Source organism: Gavialis gangeticus, unplaced genomic scaffold (assembly GCF_001723915.1).
Source record: "Gavialis gangeticus isolate Ggan-Ray unplaced genomic scaffold, GavGan_comp1, whole genome shotgun sequence".
NCBI lineage: Eukaryota > Metazoa > Chordata > Crocodylia > Gavialidae > Gavialis > Gavialis gangeticus.
Genome location: NW_017728997.1, coordinates 26580169 through 26595376, shown reverse-complemented (window position 1 = coordinate 26595376; position 15208 = coordinate 26580169). Strand labels below are relative to the sequence as shown.

General features: G+C 42.4%; 1 protein-coding gene across 1 annotated transcript in view; it reads right to left on the bottom strand.

The window, feature by feature from the left end:
- The window catches only part of ARHGEF3 (Rho guanine nucleotide exchange factor 3), a 348570-nt gene that overhangs the window by 267299 nt on the left and 66063 nt on the right, over window positions 1–15208 (bottom strand). Inside the window, exon 3 of the mRNA XM_019504995.1 lies at window positions 4230–4296. Within this exon, the coding sequence (XP_019360540.1) occupies window positions 4230–4296 (67 nt within the window). The remainder of the gene's footprint in view (window positions 1–4229; window positions 4297–15208) is intronic.

Sequence of the window (15208 nt, the reverse complement as noted above, 5' to 3'; positions counted from 1 at the left end):
CCCAAATTTTCAAGTCCCTACACCCATATCCACCTACTTTTTCAGCACTGCAATCATGTCCACTTGCCTCTGTGTCCCAAGTTGTATTCACTGCTACTCAGTCCCTCACCCAGGGTCCTTCTTTCCCCCAGACTTCCCCCCACTCCAGGTCCCCACTTTCGTCCAGCACTTGCCACGGGACTGCTGCTTCCTCCCTATTCCTCCTCCTCTCCAGATCCTCACTTCCCTCTTTTCTGCCCTCCTCTCCCTTCTGGATCCCTCAGCCCTCCTTTCACAACTCTCTGCCTCCTCCCACAGTCCTCTGAGTTCCTGGTTCAGCATCTAACCACTTGCCACTGCTCCTCCACCTGCAGGTTTTTGTTTCCCCCGTTGTCATTAACCCAATCATTCTGCCTTTGTTGTCCTTCTCCCATGTTGCCTCCCCCACTAATCTCAATCTCCACCCTAGACCCCATCAACTAAAGCTTACTTTTGTCTTTTAAAGCCCTGGCTCCATAATTGGCCTCTTTAAGAACAAGTGAAGCTGCTACCTCTGATGTGTGTGTGCAGCATCTGTGAGCACAAAGTGCTGGGCAATTCCTGGGCCTTGTTTTCCTCTAAATCAGGTTTCCTCCAGTTTACATCCAAAAAATTGATAGGGATCTGCCACTGATGCCTAGAACATTCCCTAAAATTCTGGAACTGACCTGCTGTGGTGTCCGAAAGTGCTCACATTATGGACAATGAAACGTCATCGACTTGAAAAGTAAAGTCTTGTTTTGCTTAGACACACATGCATGACTGCACACATGTAGCACTAAGTTTAGTAACATTTTGTGACTGTTAGAGATATGGAAATTCCCATTAAGAAAAAGAAATATGAAATTCTGTTGGCCCCTACCCACAAGGCTCTAATTGCTAATGACATGGAAAAAATTTCCCCTGAAAACCAGATTCATTTAACTATGAGTAGAAGATAGAAGCAAAGAGGATTTTCCTTTGGTTAATGTTTAACATCCGGTCCTTCCTTATTGCACTCTGTGGTTTATGTTGGTGTATGCTGATTGATGCTTTAACAGAACCATTTTAATAGTGTTAGGTATAGATGTTTTAAACTACTGAGCTGACTGCCAAATGAAGATCAGAGAATGAGCACAATATTTTAATTTTATGCTTGTGCCATTTTCTTCTGTTTTCATGATTTGGGGCTGTTGAAATAATCTGATATTATAACATGTGATCTAGAGAGAACCTAAAAGTTTTCAACAAATCATCAGCACCGAACAAATCAGATTAAGTGCTTCTCAGTTTTGCCCATTCAGCCCAAGGGTGACAGCACCAAAAACTCACTGCTGTCATCAGCATCAATTCAGCTTTTCCTTTTGCCCACTAAGATTTTACTCCTGTTTGAAAAGACATCAAAGTTCCTTTTTATTCACTCTCTGTACCAAAACCTTACTGACCCAAAGTCAGTTCACCAAGCTTTTCATAACATACTTTTCCCATCCATCAAAGTAAAACTAGTTCCAAAGAATTGCAAATGCTGACAGAAATTTGGCTCTGTTTTGTCCAGTATTCCATTGTCTGAGTATTTCAGCCTCCAGACAAGTTAGGCAAATTACTGATGCATGTGTTTCCTTGTTTATTTAGAGGTACCTACCCAAACCTTTTCAAGAATTTAATACTGGTAATTGTTACTGTAGCTGCATTTTATGAAAAGCTGCCACCACTAAATATCTCTGCCAGTCTTATAAACCTCCCTAAAAATAAGGTACCAGAAAATGTTCATATACCTTTGCTTTCTAAAACAAATTAAGCAATTCAAAGACTTCTTTTTTACTAACAGTCTCCTTTAGTCTGCTATAAACAGCCCTGCTCCCTGCTCTCCACCCTCAGCCACTTTACTGCTTTTCCCACCCTATCTCCATTCCTTCCCCAAAGATCCCTGCTTCCTCTTCACATTCCCCTATCTCTTCTTTCCCTCCTCCCCATGCTTCCTTTCCTGGCTCCTGCTTTACTCCTTCTTCCTCTAGAGTCTAGACCCACCCAACTGCCCCACTCCTCTTTAGGCAGATTTGAGTGCTTTCCTAGATCATTTAGAGCTTTGGAACACTCCAGTCAAGTTAGGTTTTAAATTTTAAAACCAGTTAAAATGTTATAGAAACAGTTGTACTACTTTAGTTTCGTTGAGAAAGGGTTTGGTAAAACAACACACCCCTGCCCTGAAACATTTGCAATCCCACTACTGCAATGCCTTAATTCAGATATGAGAACAAATTTATAAAAATAAAAACTGGATACAGACAAAATTAAAACTGGCTTGACTATTTACAGTCTAAAAGTAAATGCATGTAAGAACTGACAAAAGTTAAAAAGAGGAAATTTATCAAATTATTTTCATGTTAATTATTAAGTTACTATTACAAACATTGAATAAGGGAATCCGTATGAGAATACATACTTCAACCAATCAACTATACTATCCCATTTAAAACACTTACAGCAAAGTGTGCAAAACACATGCACATTGTAGCAGGACACTGAGATGCCTGCTACATGTGGAGCAGCAAGTAAGGAGCCTAGCTGCTGGTTGCCAGGGTAATCGGTGGGAGTCAGCTGACAGGAAGGGGAAGGGCCTGGCTCCCATTTAAACCCAGGCTGAGACCAGGCAGGCAGTTCCCTGCCAGGCAGTTCCCTGCCAGCAGCCATAGAGGAGGGAGCTCTGCCGGACTGAACAAAGAGGAGAGGCTAGACTGCAGGTACAGCTTTGAGACTGGGGGAAGGATAGAGCACTCCTGATGTGGTGGGACTGTTATAGCCAAGCGGCTTGAATTTATGTTGCAGCCTAGGGGCTTGAGCTTTCTATTTACTGTTTACAACCAGTGGTTTGGGTGAAGCTATTAGGGGTTGGAGGAGGCCTCAATAGGGGACCCACAGCGGCGTGGGAACCCCAGCCCCAGACAGGGGGGCAGCGAGAAAGGCGCCAGAGTGGGTGCAGCATTTTTGGGGTGTGCAGACCCCAGCCTTAGAGCAAAGGGGCCAGGCATGGCTACAGCCACCTGAGCCCATCTGCGGGGATTCGAGACCCGAGAAGGAGAGTTGGGGGCCAGGCATGGCTTTGGACACCTGAGCGAGAAGGCCCCAGAGCAAAGGGGGCAGCGCGAGAAGGCCCCAGAGCAAAGGGGGCAGCGATTGTTAAGCGCCTGTGGGGCGCAGTTGCGAGACAAGCCAGAGCGCCTGTGGGGCGCAGGGTGAGAGACAAGGGGCTGCAGAGAGCCCGAGCGCCAGAGGGCGCCAAGAGAGACAAGGGGCTGCAGAGAGCCCGAGTGCCAGAAGGCGCCGAGAGAGACAAGGGGCTGCGGAGAGCCTGAGTGCCAGAGGGCACCGAGAGTGAAACAGATGAAACAACGTCCGATACATCTGCGAGGCTTGGGGTGTGGTACGGGGCGGTTGGAGCTATGCATTGCCAATAAGGCCAGCGTGCATGGGAACCCCATTAAAAGAACAAGTGACAGCAGGAGAAATCCATGACCAAGAGAACGAAAGGCAGCCTCCCTTTAATATTTAAGTTCAAGACGTGGCGGGCGAGATTTGAGGGTGCTTGAAGTAAACTTGGCATGGTAGGGGGTGCTAGGGGAGAACACAGCCACCCCCAGGACCCCGCTCTGTGACACACACGTTTAACTGCTTTGTTGAACAGGAATAGAATGAAACACGTGACATAAGCGCTTTGTAGAATGGAGGCCTAAATGTTTTAGATATGGTATGCAAGAGGCACATCTTTCTTCCAGATCTTGTCTTGCATATAAGAGCAGTTTCTTGCGAGTCATCACTGTGATCTTAACATGATCTTAAAGTGAATGTCTAAAAAGAGTTACATAACCTGATCAGATCAATCATTGGCAGAACAGTAACAGAACCCAGAACCACCTGGCTTCCCTTGCTCATAATCGATTATACAATATGGTTTTTGGGCAATTCTAACAAACAGAGGCAGGTTTCAAAAGAAAAAAACACAACAATCATGTTACCCCACTCTAATTACAACACAATCCCCTGAGCTCCAATATGAATTCCAAATATTACACATATACAAATTGTAGGTAGAGAGGCTTTTTAACAGCCTGAAGATTTTAAACTTCCTGTATTCTGTCTCTCTGATCGTAATTGTAAAGTGCAATGAGGTGGGGTGAAAAGGAAGTGAGAGTTGGAAAGAACATAAACAAAACAAAATAAAATCCCAAACTTACCCCTCTGAAATTCCAGCCTTTAGAAGAAGGAAAGAGAGAAAACGTGTTCTGCTGTTGCTGTTTAGGCCTGCAAGAAGAGATAGGGAGAAGCATTTACTGTTTGCATTCTTTGCTGTCACATTCAACCTCAATACTGGGAGGAAAATGAGCCAAAAAGAAATGGGTGCATATTTCAAGTGCTAAAGAGACACCTTAGATTTCTTTCTGCTTTGTTTCAACTGGCTGTATTCCTGACAGACTTCTCTTTTCACCTTAGGAAACACTGTTTTAATATGGATTGAGAGTCAAAGGAAAGAGGCAACTCTACAGAATTGTTGAAACATGTTGGACCAATTTCTAGGGACGACCACCCATCATTCCCAGTAATGTCCACAACCCTGAAAAGCATGCCAGCTGCATTTTGTCTTTGTACCATATCCAAAACAATACCAAAAAGAGAATACAAGTTACTCAACAGAAACTTGCAATCAATTGAAACACCAGTCCAAAATGTATTTAACCAGGTAATATTTACAGGCTCAATGTATTCTGAAACTTATCTCCCTCAATATATTACAATGATACATCTATGATTATATTTGTAAAAACGAGCATCTTAAACACCATTTTATAGTTCCATTGTGCTTTTAGTTTTCAACTGTGAGCAAATACTGTTTAGAATTTGTAGCAGAGGAAACTAAGCCATGGGTTGAATAACTTGTTGAAATATAACAAATAAACAAATGGTTTAGGACTATAACCCACACGGTAACTCGCATCATTAAAAATATTGGTAGCCATGCATAACATTTATTATTTTAAAAATTACATTTGTGTACAATTAGGATCTCCTCTCCAGCCCCTTGTCTAATAACTAAGCCTAGTAATGGGCAGGTTCTGATGCACTCATGAAACTAGAATAGCTCTCCCCAGTTATACCTTTGTAACCATTTACAACCTACACAATGCGTTCTAGCAAAGGCAATGATAGCACCCTCACTTTCACTTCCTCTACCAGTGAGAACATACCAGTTGTGTGGTAGAGTGTAACCCAGTTTTAAGATACCTTTTTCAACTTCTCATGTTGGATGCAGGCATCTGGGATTCCTAACACCGTTTTCTAATGCTATTTGAATACTTCTTTATTTGCTAATCAACTGGTTTGGTTGCACTATCCTTTGATGTACAAGTGTTTCAGCAAAAAAGAAGAGTCATCAAATACTAAGTCATACACAAAGGATGTTTTCACCTTTACTATTCAGTTCTTAATATTTTATAAAAGAAAGGTTTTAAGAAATAAATCTAAATCTATATCAATCTAAAATGGCATAAAAAGCCTTTATTTACAAAAGAATGGAGATATTCCTATCTAAGAAAGCAGTTAACTTACTTTTGGTTTGCCTCTTGGGGAGACTTTTTTTTAAAGTTTTTTGCTATGTTCTGTTGCTGTAAGTATCCACATATCTTCCTCCTCCACCATGATAGATATTCTCCCTCCCTCAACTCCAATTAATTTTATTCCTCAAGGAAAGCATAATAAAATACATTCACCATGCAGCATGCCCTCACAGTTAATATATCCAAGCTTTGTTAGACCAAAAAGGAACTACTTCTTTTTCCAGGTTCCTAATAAGGAATGTACTTTAAGTTAAATGAAATTTCTCCCTATTTAGGAGGAGAAAAACAAGCAATAAGGAAACAAAGTAATCTCAAACCTAAGAGAATAGAAGGTTTCCTGCTAAAGCTGTCATCCATCCTTCAAAAAGGAGACATTTGTTCTTGTAATAAAGGCAGTAGGTTGGGATTTGGAAGACATTCCTGGCTCTACCACAAAGCATCTGTGTAATTTAATTTTACTCTGTGCCTTCCCTCCTTCTCTGTAAAGTGAGGATAATATCTCCACCCTTTCAGTCACCTTATCTTCTTAGACTGTAAACTGTTTGGAATAGGGACTGATTATTACTATTCATATTTTAAAAAGAAGCATATTTATAAATATCAGTACAGGCTTCTGGATGATACTATAATCCATATATAATGACCAATAATGCCAGTTCAGTTTTTTCGCTCATAGCTTCAGTTTCAGCATTTAACTTCAGAGGTGTGGACCCTGCCAAGCAGAGAAAGAACCAGAAATACATAATCTTTATAATTCACAAAACTACATACACCACAGCTGCAAAGGCCCATCTATCATATCCTTTGTTTTTAAATTAATAAGGGGTGAAATATTTAATAGACCTGTGCGAAGCGGCTAGTATTCACTTCAGATTCGGCCAATTCGGGGGACAGTGATTTGATTCGGTGATTTGAATCACCGTCCAGAATCAATTCAGCTGAATCTGATTTTGAGATTTTGCTGCTGCCGAATCTCCAAATCAGCCAGGCCCACCCCTGCTAGCCTGGCAATGGCTGCCCCACTCGCTCCATCTCCCAGCACTTGGGGGGGGAAAAAAACAGCCCTGACTCAGGGGGTGCTGCTGGGCGGGGGGTGATCCCTGCTTCCCCCCACTGCATCTGCTGAGTGGGGCTTTTTTCTAGAATGCTGGGAACTGGGGCAAGGGCAGCCATGGGGGGGCCTGGGGCAGAGCAGGCAAGGGATGGGGGCTGGCAGGGGTCCCCCCTGAGCCCCACCCCCTACTTACCAGCTTGGAGTCATTCCCTGCTGCAGCCACCAGGGACTGCCCAAATCATCAAAGCTCTCTGAATCTTTTCCAAAGATTTGGAGAGCTTTGAATCGATTCGGACCTTTAAATTGGTCCTCTGATTCGATTTGGATTCAGAGATTCGGCCGACGAGTCTCCTCCGAATTGAATCACCACCTGAAACTTCGCACAGCCCTAATATTTAATACAAGGGTCCAGCTGGATCTCAATTACCATATTACATTATATAAGGGGAGAGGAAGAACCATGTGAAGAACCACAATGATTACTTAAAGTTAACAGTTTCTCCTGACAGTTTCACGAAAGTCCCTCTGAAGTGGTGCATACAGATGATCCTGTAATAGGAATTTAGGTGGAGTTTTGAAAAGCACCACAGACTTTCAATGAGACTAGTGCTCCTAATTCAAATGGATGCTTATCAAAGTCCCACACTTATCCTATGTTTTCACATGTTCATGCAGGGAATGTTCTTCCCTACATTTTCATGCCATCTCCCAGGAGTTTTTTCTTGCCTTGTCTTGAAGCATACTCCATTAGTGCTATTTTAATTTCAACTTCTGGAAAACAAAAGACATTTCATCTTCCACAAGCATGTTTTGATTTATATATTACAGACAACAATAACAAGGGAAATGAAAACTTAAGAATAAGTCACTTATTTCTGCCCTACAATCACCTCTGTAACAAGAGCTAGGAACTCTGCAACTGATGATATAAAATTGACATATCATCAATTAATTTTGTTAACTAATCATTTATCACTGTCAAGTTGTTGTTAACCTATAAGTTGAAAACATCCCCTACATATGAGCAACAGCTAGAAAAATGCCTATAAAAAGACTTTGGCAAAATTTGACAACATGTAGGTTTAGCATCTTCTCATTCTCTTTGCTCTTTACTAATCAGGCAGATTATTTTTGGAGTCAGAATAAGCCACCTGTACTAATTCACAATGAAAATCTGGGTGCTGACAGACATGCAGATCCCCACTGTAACTCACAGTACTTCACAGAAAGCACTATGAGCTACAGCGATCCCCTGGCCCCCTGACCCAACAGACATTCATTGTTTCAGTTGGGGGGATGGAAAAAAAAAAAAAAAATCAAGCTACACGTCAGAGCCAATCCAGAAGAGAGAGACGGTCTGTATGCAGACTCTCTCCCCTAGCCCTGCCCACCCTCCCAGCTCTGGTGCTGTCTGTAGGATGGGAGGGGAAGAGAGGGGGGAGACAGCTGCAGGCTGGGAATTGCCCAGCCTGCACTAGAGTGGGGGTGGGTAGATTGGAGAGTCCCGACACAGGGGGAATCCAATTTACTCCCCACCCCCTTCAGGGAAGGCTTGGCAAACCCTGGCCCGCAGCTCCCTCCTCCTAACTTCCCCCTCTCCCCTTCCTGCAGACAGTTCTGCTCGCACACAGGGACTGACAGAAGTTAATGAAGATGCTCTGCTTTGGAGCATCATCTGAACGCTCCTTATATGAGGGTTAATTTTTTGTGTGAGCAGACACTTTTAAAGTGCTCTGCAGCCATGAATTCCTGTCAGGGCCTGGCTGTAGAGTACTTTCAAGGGGCTGATCATGCAACAAAAAGTCACCAGAACCCCGGTTCCTTTTTTCCCCACTATTGTGCTGTTAACAGCAAACTCTAATGTAATAGCTGAGTAAAAGAAAACATCTGCAAGAAAAAGAGCTCTTAATTAAAAGTGTAATGAACCATGTCAAGACACTGTATGTTCATCTAATACTGAAGTAAGTACTGATATTTTATGGTTTGGTACATACTAAGAGCACAAGACACCTCTCAGTGATTTTTCTTTCAATTTCTACAAACTTCCTGTAAATCAGGTTGAAGTAATTACACACCAATCCTACAGTTATCACCTTATAGTACTAAGTTTCCTTCACTATATCCCTCAAAGGCTGCTTTTACTTCCATAGAACTGATCTAGACGTTACTTCACTGTTTTCTGTTCCATGTTTAGAATACAGGTTAACTGTCATTATGTGGCTTACTATTTATATAAAATCAACTTAAAACTACGCCCATTGTGTTTTTACTATGCGGTATTAGATTAAAAATAAAAAAGCATCTCAACTCAAGCTTACTTAATGTTATTTTGCTTACAATATGTATGTACTCCTCCCATCTGCTGTTTGCAGTATAGCAGAAGTAGTAATTCAAAATAAATTAGCATCAGCATAAGGTCTTGCCATGCAACAAACATCAGGAATTATTTGCTACACTCCCTTAAATGGCTTTTTTTTTTTAAATTGTGTAGTGGGATTCCATATTTATTGTGCGTCACAAATTCCTCATTTAATTTGCTACATTTACAAGTTTATCAGGCTCTTTCCTCCCACTTCAGCCTCAGATCTGCAAGCCAAACTGGGTTTTTCCATTCTCACATGTCACCATGAGCAATAAAATTCCACAGATTAAATTATGTTCTCACTTAAACTGTACGTCCCCATTATTGTCAGTGGAATAAGACTTATAACTGGATGAATTTTGCCAGACCTTCCAAAATTTGCACCATCTGTTAATGGTGCAAAATGCAGAACAGAATCCATCCATCTCAGCTGTAAGTATTGTCTCTTTAGTGTAAACAGGAATTAGAAGTCTGAAAGTGGTATTTTTGTTATGAAAATATGCAGATTTTACTGTGAATTTATCTCCTGGATAAGAAGGTACTTTTTTAGAATAGAAGTCAAATGAACAAAAACTTCAGTACAATTACTGTTCAGTGTTTTCTCCTGCACCACTTTCTGGGCTCCACAGTCCTACCTATATCATGCTGGTAGAAGAGGGATGAGACAGCAATAAAAAGCTACAGCATCTTTATTAAATGCTTAGGGTTTAATAAAGACTTAGGTGTTGCATCTATTTGAAGATGAAAGTAATCCTTGTTAACACCCATACAAATAATAAAAGGAAAAGCTCTACCAATCTAGCAACCAGCTCCTTTGTAAAGTAAAAATTCTTTTCAAACAGCTAATCTCTGGCAAAAATAAAGGTTGTTTCTACAGCTGCAAATATTTTAGTAAGATAAAAAATAAGGACTGTTCAGAACACTGATGTTAAAAACTATCCCTTGGAATGTCAACTGCTGGCAACCCATCAAAGTATGCAATAATATACGCTTTCTATGTGCAAATATATATTTTTAACATATTTGTTTATATTTGTCTTCATGAATTAAGCAACTTTTCAAACGGGATTTATCTGGTGAAGACTAAGATATAACAAGAGCAATTTTAGTCAAACAAATTCAAACAGAATTGAATCTGGCAAATCTGTTGCATTACAAGAAGTAATAAATCAGTAATGTTGGTTGGTATTCATTAAAAAAATAGCTTCTGAGGCAAAATATATTCAAAAGTGAAATTTTCTAAACTATATTTTTTTAAAAATGGATTGTATGACCTATATGATAAAACCAAGCACAATATATTTTGGAGTTATATAGGCCATGTACAGCCATTCAGTTTCTCCTGGAAGAACTGCTGCTCTCCCAGGAGAAACCATGTGCATAGAGATGATCAAGATTTTTCTCTCAGGGCAAAAATGGCAGTCCCAGGAAAACAATAATCCAGGAACAGCTAGGATTAACCGCCCATGCGGTTTATCAGCTGCGCTTATCTCCAGATGGAGCCGGGTGACGTCACAAAGAGACGTCACCTGGCAAAGATAAAAACCGGTCCCAGGAGCGCAGGCGGTGCCACGCCAAGTGGAGGAGGAGCAGCGGGAAATCGCAGAGTGGAGCACGCCCAACCGGCAAGTCCAACAGCTGCAGCAGCAGCATCGGGAGCCACAGAGGATCGTCATGACAGGGAAGACTGGCGAAGATCAATTGAGCTGGTGGGGAGGCCAGCAGCAGTGGGAGCTTCTGAGGATCTCCATGCCAGGGAAGACCAGCGAGGATAAAAAGGGCCGGTAGTGGAGCCAGCAGTGGTGTCGGCCGTAGGGATTGTGGGAATCCCCGTACCAGGGAAGACCGGTGGGGGTCAGGCAAGCCGGCAGGGAGGTGGCAGGTGCTGCAGCTTTAGGATAGAGGCAGACCCTGGAGGGGATCAGAGAGACCCCAGCTAAGGACAAAGACGGGGGCCCCAGCCCAGGGGACGCGCAGTCTAGGGGTGAAGGGGGCACGGGGTTCCCCCCATGGTTGCCCCTTTTTATTTTGCATTTCCTTTTTGTTTCTCCCTCATTGCGTTCTCTTTTGTCGTGAATCCTTTTATTACATGAGGGCCCTGCAGTGTGGGGCTTCACCAGGGGTGAGCGTCCAGCTCATGCCTTCCTTTCTCAGTTAGATTTATTTTCAGTTCCTACCTAGAGTAGGGTAGCCTGGTGCACTATACCAGGCTCAGGGGATTAGAGACACCACTCAGAGGCAGTAGATGATGTGAGAACATGGTGGCAACCAACAACATTTGCTGTGGAACACACAGGACGTTGACAGGGATAGTACCAAAGACAGAGTGTTATCAGGCCCACCAGCTTTGGCTGAAGTTCAAGGCATTGGTCTGCAGAGTAGGATGTGGGAACCAGGGAAGACATCAGAGGGGCCAATCACAAAAAATCTGGAAGCCCATCTAGTTAGGTTGGTGCATGGCCGGGGTGTAAGAGAGGTTGGAGGCCCGTAGGCATTCACCAGGACACATGATAACTCTGGAGGCATCCTCCAAGGAGACCCCCTCCACTGAAGAACCATCCGAAGTCGTGGCAGGTGAATTTGTGGGTCACCCAGAAGGTCATCGAGGAGTTTTCCAGGGTCTTCACAAGAGGCAAATAAGACCATTTACCCGGGCAAAGGCAGCACGGGATTGGGTCATTGAGTGGAGATGGGCACACTGAGAAATCTGGGTCAACCAATCAGAACTACCCTGTGCACTGATGCCACCTGTCTCCATGCAGACTGAGGGGGCTGCAGAGCATACTGGGCAGCATCAGGATCAAACTGCCATGGTTACATGGCCCCTGTCATAAGAACACTAAAGAAAACAAATCAAAAAAGCCACAACAATATTCAAGTTCAAGGAAACAGAGTTTATTCCATTTTGTTTTCAAAACAGATATAAATCCTTAGGGAAAACCTAGTGGTGGGAAAGATCCTACAGTCCAACAAAATAAATTTTATCATTGGTCATATCCATAGAAATTTCTTTTATCCTTGAAGTGAAAACTGCAACTCTATCATAACACTCCCAAAATAAAGAAAACAAGAGGTCTTCAGAGATGTTTTGTTATTGGAAACCATATTGTCTGGCCCTCACTTTAGAGGTAAATACTAATTTCCATTCTCACAAATAAAGCTTTAGGTCTCTAAGGCTATTATAAATTATTTATATCAGAAATGTTGACTCAAAAGAACAAAAGTTTACAAAAATATTTTGGTTTGAGGTAGCTAATCTAGTATCATTTCCATTTTCCATTGCTGTTTGCCTGCTCCATCATTTTCCATCACCCAAGTAGAGAATTTTACAGGTATGGTAACATAAAAGACCTCCTGTTAATCTTTTTAAAGGATACCATGATATTTTTCATTGCTAGTTCTTTTGGAAATGCAGAAAGTCACACAGTGAAGGAAGAAAAGTTTTTTGTAAATTTGAATCACCTGATTGTTGCTTTCAAAGTATTTTTCCTGAAAAAGACTGCTCTTTGCTGAAGACATACTTTATATGTGCTCATAGGAGACATGCTTAACCAGGGTGCCATGTGATCTTAAGGATGCCATTGGGTACCATACAATATTAACACTGTTAGGTGTGCAAACCTAGGAATCCATAGTGTCAAACATACTCTGACCTTTGTGGGCTTTCCAAGTTCTTTGCAACAGAAGTCTATTATTTTTCCATAGTCAAAAAAATAAGAGAAAGCTAAAAGCAGGCATTTTTGAGAGGTTGCTGAATTTAATGAGGTGTGCCTCAAGTCTAAAAAGGTTAAGAATCACTGGACTAGAACATGACCTACCTCGTAATTCACAAATACAGACAGACTTTATACAATCCTGGAAAAGTTATAGAACTATCAGCTCTGGAAACAAAAATATTAATTTTCCAAATACATGCAACCTTGCCAATGGCCTTTGACTGTGATGTTTAGTAATTGTGAAGGCAGAAGGTACCTTGGGTGACAGCGATCACAAAATGATAGAGATCAAGTTCCTAAGGGGAAGAAGGAAGGAGGATCCAGGGAATTAAGGACCAGTATGACCTCAATACCTGGAAAGATAATGGAGCAGGTCCTCAAGAAATCTATTATGAAGCACCTTGGTCTTCTCTAGGTGATCAGGCACATCCAGCATGGATTCACCAAGACCAAATCATGACTGACCAACCTGATGTCTTTCTTTAATACGGTGGCAGGCTCTGTGAATTGAGGAAGAGCAGTGGATCTAATATACCTTGACTTTTTTGACATCTCTCATGACAATCTCATTAACAAGCTAAGTTAAATACAGATTAGACAAAAGTAATAGAACATGGATACAAAACTGGTTGTATCACTGTGCTTAACAAGTAATCATCAATGGCTCAATATATAGTTGGGAGAAGATATCAAGTGGGGTTCCCCAGAGGTGTCTCCTGAGTCCAGTACTGTTTAATACCTTCATTAATTATTTGAATGATGGGATTAAGTACATGCTTAGCAAATTTGCAGATGGCATCAAGTTGGATGGGTTATAGATACTATGGATGGTAGGGCTAGGATCCAGAATGACCTGGTTAAACTGGCAAAAAATGATCTACAATCAATAAAATTAGATTCAGCAAGGACAAGTGCAAAGTCTTGCAGTGGGGACAGAATAACTGCATGCACAAATACAGACTGGATTACACTGCAGTACTGCAGAAAAGGACTTGAGGGTTACAGTAGACCATAAGCTGAATATGAGCCAAAAGTGTGCTCTTATTATGCTGTTGGCCTTTTTTGAAACAAGTTGTATTAACAAAAGTGTCACCTGCAAATGAAAGGAAGTGATTCTTCCACTTTATTGAGCACTGATGAAACCTCACCTGGACTACTGTGTCCAATTGGCGGTGAGGGATGGGGCTGCATGATGGACACCCCTTGCAGCCAATTAGTGGTGACGGGCAGGGCCACATGATAGGCAGCCCTGACAACCAGTCAGCAGCAAAGGGTGGGGCCACTGCATCCCCTCGGCCAGTCAGAAGTGTTGGGGGGCTACAATGCTCCACCTGTGAAATGGCTGCCCAGGACCACATTCTGACCATGAGATCAGGCAGCCCCCATAAATTAGGCAAGTCTCCAAATACAGGGCATTTTTTGTGTTTCAGGTATTGTGTCTTATAAATGTGCATGAGGGTTTAAAGTGATTTTAGGGATTCTTTAGGTACATATCTGCCTGAGAATGCAAGGGGCTTGATTTGCTGCCCCAGGAGGACCCTCCAGTCAGTCCTATGCTTAAAATACCGCCACTTTCTTTGATAAACATCATTATGTGCTCAGTTTTGTTTCAAAGTCAATTCTGAAGCCTTCCAATTTTATCACATGCTCCTAAAAGAACTGTAAGTTTCTGATTTGTCAAAACCTAAAAGGAGATTAATCAAAGTTTAAAACAACATCTAAAATTTAAATGGCTTTAATTCATCAATGTCAAATTATGTAACACTTACCAAGACAGTTGACTTCAAAAGTTTTCATTACACCGGGCACTGCATGTTCCAAGAAGTCAAATGAAAATTACATATTGAGCTGAATTCATTTCTCACTTACACCTGTGCAGTCATGTCAGTGAAACTGTGTCAGGGGCCTTAACAGATAGCCCAGCCTGGGCTAATTGCCTAGTGGGCCACATCTGCCTGGGACTCTGACTGGCCGACCTAACCCTGCTACTGACTCCAGCTGGCCACAGTCTTGGCCTCCTGCCTGGCTGCTAGGAGAGCAGCGTCTCATTTAGCTCCAGCTGTAGCAACACAGTCCAGACCAGCTGACAGTCCTTAGATGCAGGGGTAGCAGTGGACATAGTCTTCCTGGACTTTTGGAAGGCCTTCGACACTGTCTCTCACCCCATTCTCATTAAGAAACTGGGGGACTGTGGTGTCAACACCTACACAGTTAAATGGGTCGCCAACTGGCTGGAGGGCTGCACCCAGACAGTGGTGGTGAATGGGTCATTTTCGACTTGAAGGGATGTGGGCAGTGGGGTTCCGCAGGGCTCGGTCCTTGGGCCCACGCTGTTCAACATCTTCATTAGTGACTTGGATGAGGGGGTAAAAAGCACCCTGTTCAAATTTGCTGATGACACTAAGATGTGGGGGGATGTGGGCACACTAGAAGGGAGGAATAGGCTGCAATCGGACCTAGACAGGTTACA